Source organism: Salmo trutta, chromosome 6, assembly GCF_901001165.1.
Source record: "Salmo trutta chromosome 6, fSalTru1.1, whole genome shotgun sequence".
NCBI classification, from domain to species: domain Eukaryota; kingdom Metazoa; phylum Chordata; class Actinopteri; order Salmoniformes; family Salmonidae; genus Salmo; species Salmo trutta.
Window position 1 is genome coordinate 15,133,757 of NC_042962.1, and position 20,368 is coordinate 15,154,124.

Sequence of the window (20,368 nt, forward strand, 5' to 3'; positions counted from 1 at the left end):
ATAAAACATTTTCCTCAACAATCTACACACAATACCCCATAATAACAAAGCAAAAACAGGTTTGTGTGTAGATTGATGAGGGGAAAAAACTATTTAATCAATTTTAGAATAAGGCTGTAACAAAACAAAATGGGGAAAAAGTCAAGGGGTCTGAAGACTTTCTGAATGCACTGTAGGGCAGCAGAATAATTCCTTTTGTCGTCAGGCAACCATGACACATCCATGTCTTAATCACTGAGGAAGATTAAAGGTTGAGTTTAATAGATTTTGAAATCTTAGAAATAGGATTGTCAAACAATTTTATAATTTCTTGAGAAAAAAAACACAACATTGTTATTTAATTTTCAACGTCAATTATCAAATTAGTGTGAACTCGGAATTTTGTCATTTTCAGATGTTGTATATTAGACCCTATTTTACATTGTCTTAAGTGTTTGTGTTGTGCCCATCATCGGTTAAGAACAATGATGTATATAAACCATTATATATAAATCCTTGGTTGAGACACAGTATTCTCTTGAATACAGTGTTGGTGTCATTTCAATCACAGATAAATAATTAATAGAATGGACCTATCCCTTAAGACCACTGCAATTTAGCTGGTACACTATTGAAATTGGCATTTCATTCGATTTTTAAGTTTCAATTACTGCCATATAGATGGCCGCCAGCAGAGGTGTAAAATACTTAAGTAAAAATACTTTGAAGTACTACTTAAGTAGTTTTTTTGGGTATCTGTACTTCACTATTTATATTTGACAACTTTAAACTTTTACTTCACTACATTTCGAAATAAAATAATGTACTTTTTACTCCATACACTTTTCCTGACACCCAAAAGTACTCGTTACATTTTAAATGCTTAAGAGTACTGGAAAATTGTCCAAATCACACACTTATCAAGAGAACATCCCTGGTCATCCCTACTGCCTCTGTTCTGGGGGACTCACTAAACACAAATGCATCGTTTGTAAATTATGTATAAGTGTTGGAGTGTTGGAGTGTGCCCCCGGCTATCCATAAATGTTAAAACCAAGAAAATTGAGCCGTCTGGTTTGCTTAAAATAAGCCATGTGAAATGATTAATACTTTTACTTTCTTTTGATACTTAAGTATATTTTAGCAATTACATTTACTTTTGATACTTAAGTATGTTTAAAATCAAATACCTTTTGACTTTTACTCAAGTACTATTTTACTGGGTGACTTTCACTTGAGTTATTTTCTATTAAGGTATCTTTACTTTTACTCAAGTATGAGAATTGGGTACTTCTCCACCATTGGCCATCAGTCCACCCACCATCAAATGTCAACTTGAATGGGAATGTCTATTCTAGTATCTATATTTCTATAATTTCAATAGGTTTTCTATGGAATATTTACAGTTTATTTTAAGACAATGGATATTCCGAGTCAACATTCTCTGATGTGTGGACCTCCAACCATCTTTGTGGTACCATTTGATAGTCAACATTTCTGTTTTCATTGACATTTTAGTTCATGTATCAGCCAAAACATGACACCCACCGTGTATTCAAGAGCATGCTGTTTTTCAACCAATGGTGGGCACAACACAAACACGTTTGATGACGCAAAATAAGGTCTCTAAGCTACAACATACACTACCGTTCAAAAGTTTGGGGTCACTTAGAAATGTCCTTGTTTTTGAAAGAAAAGCACATTTTATGGCCCATTAAAATAACATCAAATTGATCAGAAATACAGTTTAGACCTTGGTAATGTTGTAAAGGACTATTGTAGCTGGAATCGGCTGATCTTTTATGGAATATCTACATAGGCGTACACTGGCCCATTATCAGCAACCATCACTCCTGTGTTCCAATGGCATGTTGTGTTAGCTAATCCAAGTTTATCATTTTAAAAGGCTAATTGATCATTAGAAAACCCTTTTGCAATTATGTTAACACAGCTGAAAACTGTTGTTCTGATTAAAGAAGCAATAATACTGGTCTTCTTTAGTCTAGTCGAGTATCTGGAGCATTGTGGGTTCAATTACAGGCTCAAAATGGCCAGAAACAAAGAACTTTCTTCTGAAACTCTATTCTTGTTCTGAGAAACTAAGGCTATTCCATGCGAGAAATTGCCAAGAAACTGAAGATCTCGTACAACGCTGTGTACTACTCCCTTCACAGAACAGCACAAACTGGCTCTAATCAGAATAGAAAGAGGAGTGGGAGGCCCCGGTGAACAACTGAGCAAGAGGACAAGTACATTAGAGTGTCTAGTTTGAGAAACAGACGCCTCACAAGTCCTCAACTGGCAGCTTCATTAAATAGTACCCGCAAACACCAGTCTCATTGTCAACAGTGAAGAGGTGACTCCAGGATGCTGGCCTTCTAGGCAACATGAAACAAATCAGAGTTTACTCGTTTTAAGATAAGATGTTAAAGGTTAGAAATAAAATATTTTAAAAACCGTTTATCTTTTTAAAGTGATGAAGACATGGATGTCTCATGGTAGGGTGGGGTATGCAAAAAGTCTCCATTTTGAGCTTCTCTATCACCTGAATGTGATTGAAATCATATGGAAAGAACCTGAAACATACCATACAGTGATATAAAGTCTCCTACCCTATCAGAGATAAGATATGTTCTTGACGTAAGACAGAGTCTGTGAGCAGGTAATGTGGGGGTAGGTACAGTATGTTATCTTTTACAGTTGTAAAAAAGGGAGGGTGTTGTATCTATCAGAGAATACAGCCTTCCCTGTAGATCAGTTGGTAGAGCATGGTGTTTGCAACACCAGGGTTGTGGGTTTGATTCCCACGGGGGGCCAGCACAGAGAAGAAAAAAAAAAAATTATGAAATGTATGCATTCACTAATGTAAGTTGCTCTGGATAAGAGTGTCTGCTAAATGACTAAAATGTAAATGTAAGAATGAACATAGCAAGGGCATGATAATACATCTGAGAAGGGAGTGATTTGGTGGTCGCTGGTCAGATAGTTGCATAAGAATCAAAACATTGTCTGATGTTCATCTGATGAGATTTAGTTAACATGGTCTAGTAAATTTGACCTGAATCAAAACTTATTTGATATATAGTAGGCCCTTAATCAAAATGTAGTAGGCCTATTCTGCTTGAGGTAGGTTGGACTGATAGAGCATCCTGGGAAAAGACCCAGGCGAGGACAATCTGCTGAACTACTGACCTCCCCGATCAACACTGGAGTAACATTCTGCAGAGGACTGGACACAGGAAATGTGAAGCTTCTCTTGTAGCATTTCACTCAATGACTGATGCGTTGGGAATTATATAATCATGCAATCCCTGTGTTTTCTAAATTGTTCTGTGATCGGTGGGGAAATTATATTTTATTGTACTTGTTGAGGCACCATTGTTTAGATATGATCAGTAATAGGAAGCTCGGGAAAAGAAAGATGACAATTATTTCATGAAGTGTACTGATTCAAAATCACTTAAATAGGATATTGGGATTGCATGGTTTTTGTTCGTGTGGATCATCCATGCTCTGCAATGCTCTCAATTTCTGTTTCTCACACCAAAAGCTTTGTCTTTGTCTTATCCAAACCAGAGGATTGTGCATCCTGACTGAGAACACCTTTAAAATGTCTGCAGTTGATTCAGACATGGAATTTGTCCCTTATTTGAAAGCTTCAGGGGGACAAAGACAGAGACTCCTCTCTCCCAGCAGGACTAAACCTACTCTCTTTAGTCCTGACATCTGTACACCCCATTCCAATCCTGTAAGCTACTCTATTCATTGGCACACCGTTTTCACCTTCCAACCAAAACCCCTTTTCTCACTTTAACATCCTGGAAGTGATTGCAGCATGTATTCAAATCTACCTGTTTTGCACAACTTTGGAATAAAGAATAGTGTGCAACTTGAATATATTTGTCAAAATTTAAGTTTCTATGTTTGTTAGCAAACCTCACAAAAACTGCAGATATGAACCCTTAAAAGATACAATGAAGTGGACAAACTATATATCTGTATGATTTCTGTCATTTTGTTGAGATCTTCATACTTGCCATGGCACCGCAGTGTAACTGCAAAAACACTGCGCATTTATTGACTTTTAGGCCTACTACAGAGAGCAGTAATAGTTTGGACACACCTATTATCCTTCATTTTCTCATTTTAACAGTAATCAGGGCACAATGCCAAAGTATCTATTTTGGCCTGAACATTGTCTCTACGCAAATGTCCTAACGAGTTTCTGAACAGCAGAGAATAAAATGTTAGTTCTTCTTTAGTAACTATATCACATTATTATTCTATAAATACCAAAGGAACCAAGGACATTTTAGTTTCATAATACTTTCAAAATTGTGTTTGTCATGGAAAACGTGTCAAAAACATAATAGGAAGCGTTGGTTGATTACAACCAATTGGAAACGAGAGATCACATTGGAGCAATTAGAACATGTGCCAGGCTCGTGAGGACAGCATGAATGCACAATGGTCTCCTGTACCTTTCCATATCATTTTCACTCTAATTTGAAACATTTGACTTTCGATTTCTACACGGTAAGATCGAAGACATGATGGTTGACATTAAAAAAAACACTTCAGGCCTAGGCTACAACTCCTTTCACACTTTCATATATTATACATGTATTCATTTATTCGAAATGTATTTATTAGAAAGTGCAATTTTCTCCCCATATTGGTCTGCTTAATTGTCTCAATGGGCCCAGTTAATTAATTGAAACTTTCACTTGGTTAGATAGCCTTCATCATAATGTGGCCTTTAACAGCTTCTGCGTTGCCTATATTTAAATTAAACCTGTGCATAAATCGGAACGAGATGATATCCCCACCACTTGGCGATCATGGATGGTGTTGAATCGTCGATTGCATGTCCTCGCACGCTAAATAGTAGGCCATCCCTGAAACGAGACGGTCAGTCTTCCTGCCAATGAAAATCTGGCTAATCCAACTTGTTTTCACGGTCTTGCTGAGAAGTAAGAGCTTGGGCATTAGCACTACATTAACTTTCACAAAAGAGATACGCATTCCCGAAACTATTCTTTCACGTTGGACTCGCACTGCATATTCTCAAGGGACTTCCTACTGTGCGCAAATAGCCTACACCCAAACTGGTACGCTCCTGCACTGTCCCTGCGTTTGAGTACTCTCAGAAGTTTTAATATGCTTTTGAATAAGAACATCTATTTTAATTATACTGTCCCTTGCAGGCTACTGCCAGTGCCCATTGGGCTAGTCTGCCTACTGTTTAATATATTTTCAGACTATGCAATCGGCCATATTTTAATAATTACACGCAGAGCCATATATTTAGATAATAAATATATATTTTATAATAGGCTACAATAATATATTGTTTTGTAATAAATATGGTGTACAGGACTGCCAATTTTTTCCGTGCAGTTACTATAGCCTAATGTGATCTATTACTTTTGACAATTTGTCACAATGGCACAACAAATCAGCAACACAATTATTGAGAAGTACGCCTAATATTTTGAATTTACATGATCTCTATCTTCGTTCAGTGTATCTGTTTAGTGGGCAGAGGATGTTAATCCCTCAGTGTTTGTATATTAGCTGTGCTATGTATATTGCTTGCCATAAATTGTTGATTGAATGAAAGGCTCACCCAAAATTCCTCGGTTTGTTTTTCCCTCTGCTTGTGGGCCACTCTCGTTCGTTCCCTCCCCCCACTCCAACGTTCTACTTTCATTCTCAAATCTCTGGAGTCTCCTACCTCTTTTATATGGGTCACGTTGGCGACTGATATACTAGTGACATTGGAACATCTCTACACAATCTGTGCTTACTGTAAGCAAGTCTCAACAATTAAGAAAATGAGATGGGTGTTTGTGGTGGACACCTTTCTCAGTATGACCCCCAATACCTTGTGTAAGGGGGGGGGGCTAATGATTCAAAAGGAACATTCAAGTGGACTGATATACAACACAACACAATTTGGATAATCTGTGTGGGTATAAGAAGCTCACTCCCGTGCGCACCTGCTGCGTAAAAGTTTTGGGACACCATTGCCAAAAGGAACGCTGTGGTAAATTGCCAGTTGATTTGTCCGAGGGGTTATTTACAGATTTACTGTCTTTCTCTCTCGCACACACAGACCCCCCCCCGTTCTGCCCGCAGATAGCGCTTCATTCTCTCCTCGATTACGCAGCGGGATTTACATGAAGCTGTTAATTGTTTGCTCTTTAAATAGAGGTGGCCTGGAGCCAACAGTCTGCCAGAGGTTACGAACCGACTCCCTCCCCCTCCTGCCCGACAGTGCAGCCCCCTGGATGATCAGCATGACAAAGCACTGGGGGGGGTCAGAGCCTGCTGGCACCATCCGCTCTCCTACCTGCGCTCTCTTAGGCTGGGAGGCCACCACGACCATCAACTTGACTTGGAGGTCCATCCTCTGATTGCCACAGCGCGGAGCTCTGCAGCCCAACACGGGTCTTCCTACTCGACCCAGGTGCCAGTCCAACAGCCTCCACGGCTGGAAAAGCTTGCCCCTGCCCAGTTCAGCTGGGCCACAGCGCCCATGGATAAAACGGTGCTGCCAAACCACCACGGACCGCCCGGGTCATCCTACCAGCCGTCGCCCGAGCTCAACAAAGATGGGCCGATCAAGGAGGAATTTTGGGACCAGAAGAAAAATGGCAAAGGTGGAAAGAAAAAAAACTATCAGCGCTACCCCAAACCACCCTACTCTTACCTCGCAATGATTACCATGGTCATCCAAAACTCTCCAGAGAAGAAGCTTACGTTGTCTGAGGTAAAGTGAGTTTGTGTGCGGACATGCGAGTTTAGAATAAATTGTACATTTTGGTCAATTTAGGACAAATTACGCATGGTTATTTGTGTACATTTTGGCTGTTAATCATTGTTATTTTAATGGATTATTTAAGTTTCAGCAAAGAAAGTTGATATACTTTAAAAAGTTCTAATCGGGCATTCTGTCTTATCGCAAGTTTAAAAAAACGGTCTTTGTAGGGGTAGGTATACGAAGTTCGATTGCATTAAACAGACAGAACAGTACAATCATTTGACGCTAAACAGAGTAAGCTAGTAACCTCTTGGCCCACTTCAGTGACTGCCATACTTTTCTGGGTTTGTTTTGTTAAGGATAGCAGCATACAGTGAAACCAGACACTGAGATGTATCAGCTGGAGTTGGTTGAGTTGATAAGAAACAGTCGATGATAGCTCTCTGTGTAGGCTATCAGTCCTTCAGTTCATCTTACGTTTTGGATTATAGGCCTATGAAAAGGCTGCGATCATGTTTTCACTCATATACAGTATCTCTTTAATATAGTCTGTTAATGTGACTGTTTAATGCAGACACCCATTGATGCTAGTTGACTCCTTTCTTATTGTCTCTCCCCAGATTCTAAAGGAGATCAGTACACTTTTCCCTTTTTTTAAAGGGAACTACAAAGGCTGGCGGGACTCAGTGCGACACAACCTCTCTTCCTATGACTGCTTTGTTAAGGTGTGTCTTCTTTATTGTTATGTCAATCAGTGGGCTCAAATACACTTTGATTCTAGAATCCAAACAACCTACAAGCAAGTATACCTATTACATTTATATGTTAGTCATTTAGCAGACACTCTTTTCCAGAGCGACTTACAGGAGCAATTAGGGTTGAGTGCCTTGCTCAGTGGCATATTGGCAGATTTTTCACCTAGTTGGCTCGGGAATTCGAACCAGCGACCTTTCGGTTACTGGCCCAACGCGCTTAACCACTAGACTACCTGTGTAGCCTTTCGAAAGCCACTGCAGTGCTTTATGAAACATTAGATGAAGCAAATCATTCTAGCAAATTATGAGATGTGAAACTGGGGAGATCCTGTCTGACTGGTTTTCAGGTTGTACTATACTTTTGATCTCACCGCTGTCTGTCACTCCTGGTCCCTGTAGGTACTGAAGGATCCTGGGAAGCCCCAGGGGAAGGGGAACTTCTGGGCCGTGGAGGTGAGCCGGGTGCCTCTGGAGCTCCTCAAGAGGCAGAACACTGCTGTGTCACGCCAGGATGAGACCATCTTCGCCCAGGATCTCGCTCCTTACATCCTGCATGGGCACCAACATAAGCCAGATGCAGAGCCCTCGGCCCCCCCACCACCACCAATCAGTGTTCTACCCCGAGGACCCATCACAACCCCCCCTCCCGGCCCCTCTTTCACCACTCTACCCCCCATGCCCACCAGACAACTCTCCCCCTCTCAGGAGGACCTGTCCCGGCCCAAGCTGGACTCGTCCTTTGCCATTGACTCCCTCCTCCACAGCTTGAGGCCGGCCAGCGACGCAGGAGAACCCGACAGGGGCAGGGACTGCTGGAGGGTTGAGCCTCACACTCGCCCCTCCCCTCCTCCATGTGCTCACTACTCCTCCTCCGCCCGCAGCGCCTCAGCAAGCTCTGTCAGCCCCGCCTCGTCATCCGATGAAGACTGGAGGGGCGTGTCGCAAGGCGGGAAGCAGGTGGGCGAGGTGGGATCAGACGGGTACGAGGACTGCAGGCCCCCTCCACACAAGACTGCCCGCCGAGGCTGCCCCGCTCCTTGGGAACTTCCCACCTCATATGCCAAGTACACACCGCCCAATGCTGTGGCCCCGCCCAGCATGCGTTTTAACGGAAGCCCTCTGATGCCTCTGGGGATGCCTCTGTATGGTTACGGAGGGCCTCCTGTCACATCCAGCCATTTTGTAGGTCATCCCTACTGGCCCCTCTTACCCAGTGGGCGCCCTCCCCTCATTATGGACCTGGACACTATGCTCCAGTCAGTACCGCCCAACAAGAGTGTGTTTGATGTGCTGGGTCCACCCAATCAGTCGTCTCACCAGCCTGCTGGTCAGTATGCCCTGCAGAGTGGACCCCCTCTCAGACGGTATCCCCATTATTGACTATGACTCAAATCAAACCAGCACCAAACATATTGTAAGTGCAATGCAGGGATAAGAATGCCCTATTAGTACAAACTTAACTCCGTGTCCACCGTATACATTTATTAAATGTTTACAGAAGATCAAATTGTAAATTCAAATGTACAACCACAAATATCTCCCTCAAATATACAACCACAAATATCTCCCTCAAATATACAACCACTAATATCTACCTCATTCTTATGAAACCAGTTAATACAGGGATGTTGCACTGCCCGCATTTGCACGATTGTATTGTCAATGTGAATCATTTTTCCTTTTAAGAAATCTCTCTTAAATGTTGCCTACCTCGACTATTGAATGTGTTTTTTTCAGTGGATTTTTTTCCAGAGGAAAAGTATTTTCTTCCCTTTTGTTTTTATGGTTGTCTTTTGAAAAGCTTGTACAGTATTTTTTAAATTTAAAACTGCACATGAAGCCATTATTGGAAAGTCAGCTTTTTCTTCACAGGGTATGAAATAAAATGTTTTCTTTCACTCAACTGTTGGCTTTGATAGTATTCATATAGGAAAAGACATGGCGCTTTTCAATATTGCACATGTGCTAGTCCAGTGCCAAGAGCCTTAGGAAAACAGAGAAGTGGGGTTTTCTAAGCCTCACCTAAGTGAAGAGGGAGCTCTTTGTCTTTGTGTGTGTGCTGTGTTGGTCGTCTCATCAGAGCCCAGTGTATCACTGCCTCTTACTCCAGTGAGGTTAGGTGTGTTTGTTCAGATGGTTCAACCAAAATGTAGTGTTTGTCCCTGACTTGAGATAAGCTGTGCGTAATTGGTTCAGAGTTAAAGTTCAGTGTCGGATGCCTTGTATTCTTTGTCCTATAGAGATGTCCCAGTGTTACAACACAAGACAATGTGATCTTACTGTCTGCCTGCCTGCCAAAAAGCTTGACTCCCCCCAGCCAGCTCTAAAAGGCTTATTTATATAAGGGTTACTGTTAACGGTAGCTGTTATTCTAGTCTAAATCACATTTTATTTGTCACGTGAGCCGAATACAACAGGTGTAGTAGACCTTACCGTGAAATGCTTACTTACAAGCCCTTAACCCACAATGCAGTTCAACAAATGGAGTTAATACAATATTTACTAAATAAACTAAAGTAAACAAATAAAGTAACAAGAAATGTACATAACTATAACGAGGCTATACAGGGGGTTCCGGTACCGAGTCAATGTACAAGTTAGTCCAGGTCATTTGTAAAGTGACTATGCATAGATAATAAACAGCGAGTAGCAGCAGTGTTAAAACAAAGGGTGAGTCAATGTAAATAGTCCAGGTGGCCATTTGATTAATTGTTCAGCAGTCTTATGGCTTGGGGGTAGAAGCTGTTAAGGAGACTTTTGGTCCTAGACTTGGTGCTCTTGTACCGCTTAAGATTGATGTCATGTGGGTTCACCCCTAAATGTTCACTGACGTTATCCCTGTATTAGTGTACAATACTGGCTATTACTGAAGAAATACTTGTAGAGAGTCTCCAAGTCGTCTTTCCTGGTGCGTAGGCAGATATCCTCTCACTGGGAGGGGGCAGAGTTTTAGGATATCTCTTTGGGTGTGACTAACATTTGATTTTCTTGTCTTGGATCCGTGGTCCACAGCACCAGCTGTAAGGTCCCACACCACTCCTTAACATCTGATTTACATCACTCTACCAACGTCCTGCTGCTGGAACATCAATGCTCACTATCTCCTAATCTATTCTCCATGCCTGCCTGCCTTGGGCCTGCACCCCCTCCTCTCCCCTTATCATCATAGACACTGAAAACTCTCAGTCCCACCACACTCCAACCCTCCTGCCTCTCAGCCCCACCACACTCCAACCCTCCTACCTCTCAGCCCCACCACACTCCAACCCTCCTACCTCTCAGCCCCACCACACTCCAACCCTCCTACCTCTCAGCCCCACCACACTCCAACCCTCCTACCTCTCAGCCCCACCACACTCCAACCCTCCTACCTCTCAGCCCCACCACACTCCAACCCTCCTACCTCTCAGCCCCACCACACTCCAACCCTCCTACCTCTCAGCCCCACCACACTCCAACCCTCCTGCCTCTCAGCCCCACCACACTCCAACCCTCCTGCCTCTCAGCCCCACCACACTCCCAACCCTCCTACCTCTCAGCCCCACCACACTCCCAACCCTCCTACCTCTCAGCCCCACCACACACCCAACCCTCCTACCTCTCAGCCCCACCACACACCCAACCCTCCTACCTCTCAGCCCCACCACACACCCAACCCTCCTACCTCTCAGCCCCACCACACTCCAACCCTCCTGCCTCTCAGCCCCACCACACTCCAACCCTCCGGCCTCTCAGCCCCACCACACTCCAACCCTCCTACCTCTCAGCCCCACCACACTCCAACCCTCCTGCCTCTCAGCCCCACCACACTCCAACCCTCCTACCTCTCAGCCCCACCACACTCCAACCCTCCTGCCGCTCAGCCCCACCACACTCCAACCCTCCTGCCTCTCAGCCCCACCACACTCCCACCCTCCTGCCTCTCAGCCCCACCACACTCCAACCCTCCTGCCGCTCAGCCCCACCACACTCCAACCCTCCTGCCGCTCAGCCCCACCACACTCCAACCCTCCTACCTCTCAGCCCCACCACACTCCAACCCTCCTACCTCTCAGTCCCACCACACTCCAACCCTCCTACCTCTCAGCCCCACCACACACCCAACCCTCCTACCTCTCAGCCCCACCACACTCCAACCCTCCTACCTCTCAGTCCCACCACACTCCAACCCTCCTACCTCTCAGCCCCACCACACTCCAACCCTCCTACCTCTCAGCCCCACCACACTCCAACCCTCCTACCTCTCAGCCCCACCACACACCCAACCCTCCTACCTCTCAGCCCCACCACACTCCAACCCTCCTACCTCTCAGTCCCACCACACTCCAACCCTCCTACCTCTCAGCCCCACCACACACCCAACCCTCCTACCTCTCAGTCCCACCACACACCCAACCCTCCTACCTCTCAGTCCCACCACACTCCAACCCTCCTGCCGCTCAGCCCCACCACACTCCAACCCTCCTGCCGCTCAGCCCCACCACACTCCCAACCCTCCTGCCGCTCAGCTCCACCACACTCCCAACCCTCCTGCCGCTCAGCTCCACCACACTCCCAACCCTCCTGCCGCTCAGCTCCACCACACTCCCAACCCTCCTGCCGCTCAGCTCCACCACACTCCCAACCCTCCTGCCGCTCAGCTCCACCACACTCCAACCCTCCTGCCTCTCAGCTCCACCACACTCCCAACCCTCCTGCCGCTCAGCCCCACCACACTCCAACCCTCCTACCTCTCAGCTCCACCACACTCCCAACCCTCCTGCCGCTCAGCCCCACCACACTCCAACCCTCCTACCTCTCAGCCCCACATGCCAATCCTTCTGCTGGGTCTCCTTATCTCTCCCAGAACACCCTGTAACTCCCTGGAATTCATATTGGAGGCTGGTTTGGGATTTATTATTTAGAAGTTTGAATTGAGTTAGAATGACGGATACTGTAAACCTAGACACCATGCAGTGGTTGGTGTTGTAACTGAGGCCTGGGAGGAAAATCATTAATCATTCCCATAGCTCATGGCCCCTTCATGACTCAGGTTATGTTGTGTAACATTTGGGTGTCGTGATGCAGGGTCCCCCCCAGACATTTCACCTTTTTGTTTTACCCCTAAACTGGCAAACAAGATTCAATTAATCATCAAGGCTTTGACTAATTGAATCAGGTGTGGCAGTGTTGGGTTAACTAAAATGTGAAACATATGGAGGGGGGGGCAGAGGAGAGGGTTGGGAAACCCCCATGTGGTGTTCTGAACACAGGGTGGCAGTGCAATAACAGCAAACATAGATGGGTCGGTCATTTTACTTGGTTTGTGTGTGTTTGGATGAGAACTACTTTCCCTGGGTCTATGTGGTCAGGGCTGTGCTCTCACAGCTACAGTTGAAGTTTACATAGACTTAGGTTGGAGTCATTTTTCCAACAATTGTTTACAGATTATTTCACTTATAATTCACTGTATCACAATTCCAGTGGGTCAGAAGTTTACATACACTAAGTTGACTGTGCCTTTAAACAGCTTGGAAAATTCCAGAAAATGATGTCATGGCTTTAGAAGCTTCTGATAGGCTAATTGACATCATTTGAGTCAATTGGAGGTGTACCTCTGGATGTATTTCAAGGCCTACCTTCAAACTCAGTGCCTTTTTGCTTGACATCATGGGAAAATCAAAAGAAATCAGCCAAGACCGCGGAAAAAAAATTGTAGACCTCCACAAGTCTGGTTCAACCTTGGGAGCAATTTCCAAATGCCTGAAGGTACCACGTTCATCTGTACAAACAATAGTACGCAAGTATAAACACCATGGGACCACGCAGCAGTCATTCCGCTCAGGAAGGAGATGCGTTCTGTCTCCTAGAGATGAACATACTTTGTTACGAAAAGTGCAAATCAATCCCAGAACAACAGCAAAGGACCTTGTGAAGTTGCTGGAGGAAACAGGTACAAAAGTATCTATATCCAAAGTAAAGCGAGTCCTATATCGACATAACCTGAAAGGCTGCTCAACAAGGAAGAAGCCACTGCTCCAAAACCACCATAAAAAAGCCAGACTACGGATTGCTACTGCACATTGGGACAAAGATCGTTGTTTTTGGAGAAATATCCTCGTCTGATGAAACAAAAATAGAACTGTTTGGCCATAATGACCATTATGTTTGGAGGAAAAAGGGGGAGGCTTGCAAGCCGAAGAACACCACCCCAACAGTGAAGCACGGGGGTGTGGCAGCATCATGTTGTGGGGGTGCTTTGCTGCAGGAGGGACTGGTGCACTTCACAAAGTAGATGGCATCATGAGGATGGAAAATGATGTGGCTATATTGAAGCAACTTCAAGACATCAGTCAGGAAGTTAAAGCTTGGTCGCAAATGGGTCTTCCAAATGGACAATGACCCCAAGGATACTTCCAAAGTTGTGGCAAAATGGCTTAAGGACACAAAGTCAAGGTATTGGAGTGGCCATCACAAAGCCCTGACCTCAATCCTATAGAACATTTGTGGGCAGAGCTGAAAAAGCATGTGTGAGCAAGGAGGCCTACAAACCTGACCCAGTTACACCAGCTCTGTCAGGAGGAATGGGCCAAAATTCACCCAACTTATTGTGGGATGCTTGTAGAAGGCTACCCAAAATGTTTGACCCAAGTTAAACAATTTAAAGGCAACGCTACCAAATAGTAATTGAGTGTATGTAAACTTCTGACCCACTGGGAATATAATGAAATAAATCACTCTACTATTATTCTGATATTTCACATTCTTAAAATAAAGTGGTGATCCTAACTCACCTAAAACAGGGATTTATTACTAGGATGAAATGTCAGGAATTGTGAAACTGAGTTTAAATGTATTTGGCTAAGGTGTATGTAAACTTCCGACTTCAACTGTAAAACCTGTTGAATTATTCTGGGTCTGTCCCCTGGGTGCACATTTTGTTTTTTGCCCTAGCACTACACGATTGATCCAAATAACCAACTCATCAAGCTTTAATGAATTGAATCAGCTGTGTAGTGTTAGGGCAAAAACCAAAATGTGCACCCAGGGGGAGGCCCCAGGACCGAGTTTGGGAAACTGTAATGGAAATTATATGATTAAAGGTTTGACTAAATTATTTCACTCAGAAACCCTATAACCTGTTGAAATGTATTCGAAATAAGGCTATAATAATGGGTTAAAAACTATATTCCAATACTGTGTGTGAGTAAGACACTGTTACCACTTCAAAATGAGCAGGGCCGAGTTGATAAGACAACCTTGGGAAAGGAACAGGAGAAGAGGCCTCCCTAAGTTAGGGAGAGAAACAACGGCCTGGGAACGGCTAGTTGGCAGGAGATTAGAAGACAGGTGGCAAGGTTGATAAGGAATGTATGTGTACTGTGGAAAAATACAGCCGCCTAAAGCGGGGTGGAGTTCTCTACTGATGTAAGTTTGTGTGTGTGTGTGTGTTAATATAAAAGGCTTTGTACATTGTAAGGATTTCAGAGCTCTCATAAATAAACATTCTGACCATTGTTAGCTGGGCCTCAGTCTATTTATTTCAACCGGAACCTTACACCTTCTGGTATACAAGCTGAGTAGTTTAAATTGAAGTTCGGTTTAAGAACATTGATAACTTAATTCACGTAACAGAAACCCTGGAATAAATTACTGTTTTAAATAGTATTTCTTTTAATATACAGTACCAGTCAAAAGTTTGGACACACTTCATTCAAGGGCCAAGCGTGTGCAAAGCTGTCATAGCAAGGGTTGGCTACTTTGAAGAATCTGTACTATGAAATATATTTTTATTTATTTAACACTTTTTTGGTTACTACATGATTCCATTTGTGTTATTTCATAGTTTTGATGTCTTCACTATTATTCTACAATGTAGAAAATAGTAAAAAATAAAAACCCTGGAATGAGTAGGTGTGTCCAAACTTTTGACTGGTACTGTATATAAATAAACGACAAGCTTTCACTGGAAGTTTTTATAAATGTATTCTCCAAACTACAGTTGTATAATAATGCAGGGGTATTCAACTCTGACCCTACGAGGTCTGGACCCTGCTGGTTTTCTGTTTTACCTGATAATTAATTGCACCCACCTGGTGTCCCAGGTCTAAATCAGTCCTTGATTAAAGGGGAACAATGAAATAACACAGTGGAACTGGCTTCAAGGTCCAGAGTTGAGTTTGAGGGGTCTAAAGGTTACGCACACGAGAACAAATCCAAGTCAGTTATTGACTGCATAGATCTGATCCACAAGTTGGCTAGTCGGTTACACCTCGACTTGGACAGATTTGAAGAAGGTACAACTGAAGTGAGAGTAATGTTTCAAGTCTTCTTAGTTAGCACCAGTGTAGACACATACATCTGTTTCATATATTGTTGCTTTTACATCATGGTTAAAATCAGTTGTGATGAGAGGCAGCAGACTAGAGTAGACTAGATGAATAGAGATGGACAACACGGACAGTGTGTTACACTAGATGAATAGAGGTGGACAACACACACAGTGTGTTACACTAGATGAATAGAGATGGACAACACAGACAGTGTGTTACACTAGATGAATAGAGATGGACAACACAGACAGTGTGTTACACTAGATGAATAGAGATGGACAACACAGACAGTGTGTTACACTAGATGAATAGAGATGGACAACACAGACAGTGTGTTACACTAGATGAATAGAGATGGACAACACAGACAGTGTGTTACACTAGATGAATAGAGATGGACAACACACACAGTGTGTTACACTAGATGAATAGAGATGGACAACACGGACAGTGTGTTACACTAGATGAATAGAGGTGGACAACACACACAGTGTGTTACACTAGATGAATAGAGGTGGACAACACACACAGTGTGTTACACTAGATGAATAGAGATGGACAACACAGACAGTGTGTTACACTAGATGAATAGAGATGGACAACACAGACAGTGTGTTACACTAGATGAATAGAGATGGACAACACAGACAGTGTGTTACACTAGATGAATAGAGATGGACAACACAGACAGTGTGTTACACTAGATGAATAGAGATGGACAACACGGACAGTGTGTTACACTAGATGAATAGAGGTGGACAACACACACAGTGTGTTACACTAGATGAATAGAGATGGACAACACAGACAGTGTGTTAAACACTAAGCTTAAAGGTCCGCTCAGAGAGGGATATGTATCCTAACTTGTTCTCTAATAAATCCACAATAGGTGACAGGATTTCCATGTATGTCTTCTCTCTGTGCAAACTCATAAGGTACTGTAAGGAGGTTGCAAAGCTAGCATCCTTTTAAAAACACGACTAGTGGTTTATGACTGCTGAAATAAAGGCATTGTTTATATAATTCGATTTAAACCAAGGTCTAGGAAAAAAACTACAGTACTGATATGATTGCATTGCAGTTTTAAATTCTCTCTCCAGCCTTCATCGTCCCCATCTTTGGCAGAGTGTCTGAACACACCTCTCATCATATTCATACTCGCTGTGCTGGAGTTCCCTGTGGAACCGTTTTTCCAGGTCTTTCCCTCTCCACTCTCCACCCCTGGTCTGTTCCTAATTCTCTCACACACCCCTGTGCCACGCGGTACTCAAACACACTGCCCTCTGAGAAATTCTCATTTTTAAGAGGTCTTCCATACCCAGCTGCCTGCTTGTCTTCCTCACCATATCCACGTTCCACCAGGGGTGTACAAGCAGAACATATCCTGAGGCAAAAAACAAAACAAGAGAGAGGGCTGATAACAATTGTCTTGATGTTTATGAGTTATGTAACTGTGCCAGGACTGTCCAGTAACAGCTCTCTCTCCTACCTGTGGGGCGCCACAGACCTTATAGGCGCGGAAGATAACATCGACCACCCTCTGTAACGTCAGCACATTCCCCCCCACCACAGCGGCATTCTGGGAGGGCTAAAGGATGGAGCTGCTGGGAATGATGAGTTTGATTGGAGTGAGACAGCCCTGAGACAAAGAGTGGTTGTAATGCTTTCTCAGTGTATATCACATCATATCCTTGCATCCAAACTTCAACGTTGCAGTACCAATATCTACCACCAGAGGTCCTACCATATGTTTCCTGTTCGAGACTTTCTTCTGTGGTGAATTGAGAACTTTGAGCCACTACTGACCTGGTTGAGGGGGATGTCCTGGCCCACCATGCAGGCAGGCAGTAGATGAGGGCAGAGAAGGTGATGGCACGAGTCGCGGTACAGTTCCCCCACTGTGAAGTCAAACACTGTACTGCCCTGGGAGGGAGAGATGGAAGAGAGATGATAAGGTAAAGGGAATGAAAGAAAGGAGGAATAATCACTAGAATTATATAAACAGCAGTTTCTTATTCTCTCATGGACAGATCTATGTAAACATAACTGGTACTGTAGAATCTGTCGGTATAACAGTGTTCCATCCCTCTCCTTGCCCCAACCTGGGCTCGAACCAGGGATCCTCTGAATATATCGACAACAGTGACCCACAAAAGATTGTTAGCCATCGCTCCACAAAAGCCGTGAGCCCTGCAGAGCAAGGGAAACAACTACTTCAAGGTCTCAGAGCGAGTGACGTCATCGATTGAAACGCTAATAGCGAGCAGCACTACCCAGCTAGCCATTTCACACCGGTTCCATGGGGAGGAAGGAGATGCGTGGGAAAGCGAGCAGCACTACCCAGCTAGCCATTTCACACCGGTTCCATGGGGAGGAAGGAGATGCGTGAAAGCGAGCAGCAGTAGCTAGTTCCACTGGTTATTTGGACACATCATGATTTCAGAGGTGTTAGCATCTTTCAAATTCTGTGAGGGGAGGGGACATTAGGCCCCTAATTTGCAAAGAGAGAGGGTGGAGCTCCTCGTTCCAGTTCCGCTCATCATTCTAGCGTCTCTTCATCCCTTCTCTTAACACGTATGGACCCAGAACTTAATCGAACATCTGACCAATTACACAAGACTTTAGTTTTGTGTTAACTGAGATTACAGTCCTGATGGATGGGTTGTGACCCGGTTGCCAGGTCTGTCTGTGTTTTAAGCAACACTTCTCTGGTGTTAGTAGGCACACCAAACACGAAAAAGTAGTTGACTCCAGTGCAAACAGATCTGCCGGATATATTACTACATGGATAGTATTACATCTCCACATGCCTCATTCTCGTTAATCTGGACCCGCAGTCTGATTAGTGTTCCATCGTCCATGAAGTCCTCTGCCTCCACCTTCAGGGAACCTGTCTGTTGCCCTCCGGCGACGGGCAAAATCTTTCAGCATGTCTCTCACCGCCAGCTCTGCATTACTCTGGAATCACACATGCACGAAGACACACCCACACACACACACACAGGTCAGATTACATAAAGACAAACACATTAGCACCTATCAACATGAATGCTGACCACTCCATTTGTAATGTGATATGACCTAAGAATACACATGGAGCTAATACAACACAACACAATATAACACAACACACACAACACAGCACAATACAACACAGCACAATACAGCCCAACACAATACACACAACACAATACAGCCCAACACAATACACACAACACAATACAACACAGCACAATACAGCCCAACACAATACAACACAGCACAATACAGCCCAACACAATACACACAACACAATACAGCCCAACACAATACACACAACACAATACACACAACACAACACAGCACAATACAACACAATACAGCCCAACACAATACAGCCCAACACAATACACACAACACAACACAGCACAATACAGCCCAACACAATACACACAACACAAGACAACACAGCACAATACAACACAGCCCAACCGAAACAAACATCTCACAGTGATGTCCTCCTCACCTGGATGTTTCCCATGTAGACCTGCACCACAGTCAGCCCAAAGCCGTCAATCAACTCCCCCACCAACGTGCTCTCTTGCTGATTGGCTGCCACTTGAGCTTGAAGGTCTGACAGATTGTCATGGAGATTGCAAGTCTCAGAGAAGTCTGGGTATTGAGCCAGAGCCATGAGGGCTTCGGTTACAGTTGATAAAGAACGAAAGAGAGAATAGCAGAGAGAGAGAGAGAGAGAGATCAGTACAATGCCATGGAAACATTATTACAAACAGATTCCTGGAGTGCTCTGAATTCCTAGGGTTTAAGCCAGTCACACAAGTCTCATGGTTTGTAAAGTAGAGCTCCACAGAGTTTCTCTTGTAAAACCATATCCTTATACTGAAAGTCACTCAGCTTCCAAAATCTCCTGACTACAACACATTATACAGCCAACTGATGAGAACACAGGGTGATGAATATGGTGTACTTGCAGCCCTCAATTCGGGGCGTTACTTGATGTGGGTGTTCCCTGATTTCAGGAAACGCCCATTGATACCCGTTATTGGTCAGTTCCGGTGTTATGAGACTGATGGTTCTTCGACACAGATGATTTGTTTACAAAGCCGGTTAGGATAACTAGCAAGGCAGGTTAGGATAATTAATGCGGCAGGTTAGATGAATTAGCATGGCAGGTTAGGTGAATCAGCATGGCAGGTTAGGTAAATTAGCATGGCAGGTTAGGTAAATTAGCATGGCAGGTTAGGTGAATCAGCATGGCAGGTTAGGTGAATCAGCATGGCAGGTTAGGTAAATTAGCGTAGCAGGTTATGTGAATTAGCATGGCAGGTTATGTGAATTAGCATGGCAGGTTAGGTGAATCAGCATGGCAGGTTAGGTAAATTAGCGTAGCAGGTTATGTGAATTAGCATGGCAGGTTATGTGAATTAGCGTGGCAGGTTATGTGAATTAGCATGGCAGGTTAGGTGAATTAGTGTGGCAGGTTAGGAGACTGAGTTTAAGGTTAGGAAAAGGGTTAGGGTTAGGCTTAGCTACAACACTACTGTTGTCCCCAATGC

The 20,368-nt window shown here is 44.0% G+C and overlaps 2 protein-coding genes and 1 long non-coding RNA gene across 4 annotated transcripts; 2 read left to right on the forward strand and 1 right to left on the reverse strand.

Moving 5' to 3' along the window:
- The first annotated feature begins 6,130 nt into the window (after positions 1-6,130).
- On the forward strand, positions 6,131-10,640 carry LOC115195200 (forkhead box protein H1-like). 2 transcript variants are annotated; one of them, XM_029754990.1, is made up of 4 exons: positions 6,131-6,754; positions 7,366-7,470; positions 7,900-8,914; positions 10,513-10,640. In XM_029754990.1, the coding sequence occupies exons 1-3, from the start codon at positions 6,521-6,523 to the stop codon at positions 8,878-8,880; spliced, it is 1,320 nt and encodes a 439-aa protein (XP_029610850.1). In that variant the 5' UTR covers positions 6,131-6,520; the 3' UTR covers positions 8,881-8,914; positions 10,513-10,640. The 2 variants fall into 2 exon arrangements, with proteins under 2 accessions (XP_029610850.1, XP_029610849.1); XM_029754989.1 differs by lacking the exon at positions 10,513-10,640 and having other exon boundaries at positions 7,900-9,709.
- On the forward strand, positions 10,320-12,404 carry LOC115195271 (extensin-like). Its single transcript, XM_029755044.1, has 2 exons — positions 10,320-10,340; positions 10,719-12,404. Exons 1-2 carry the CDS (start codon positions 10,320-10,322, stop codon positions 12,402-12,404), a joined length of 1,707 nt encoding a protein of 568 aa, XP_029610904.1.
- A 4,412-nt stretch (positions 12,405-16,816) lies between these two features.
- LOC115195201 (uncharacterized) lies at positions 16,817-17,721 on the reverse strand. The gene is made up of 3 exons (XR_003878610.1): positions 17,619-17,721; positions 17,302-17,451; positions 16,817-17,196 (listed from the first exon to the last, which is right to left on the reverse strand). It is a non-coding gene; the product is annotated as an uncharacterized LOC115195201 (long non-coding RNA).
- Between the last annotated feature and the right edge of the window lie 2,647 nt (positions 17,722-20,368).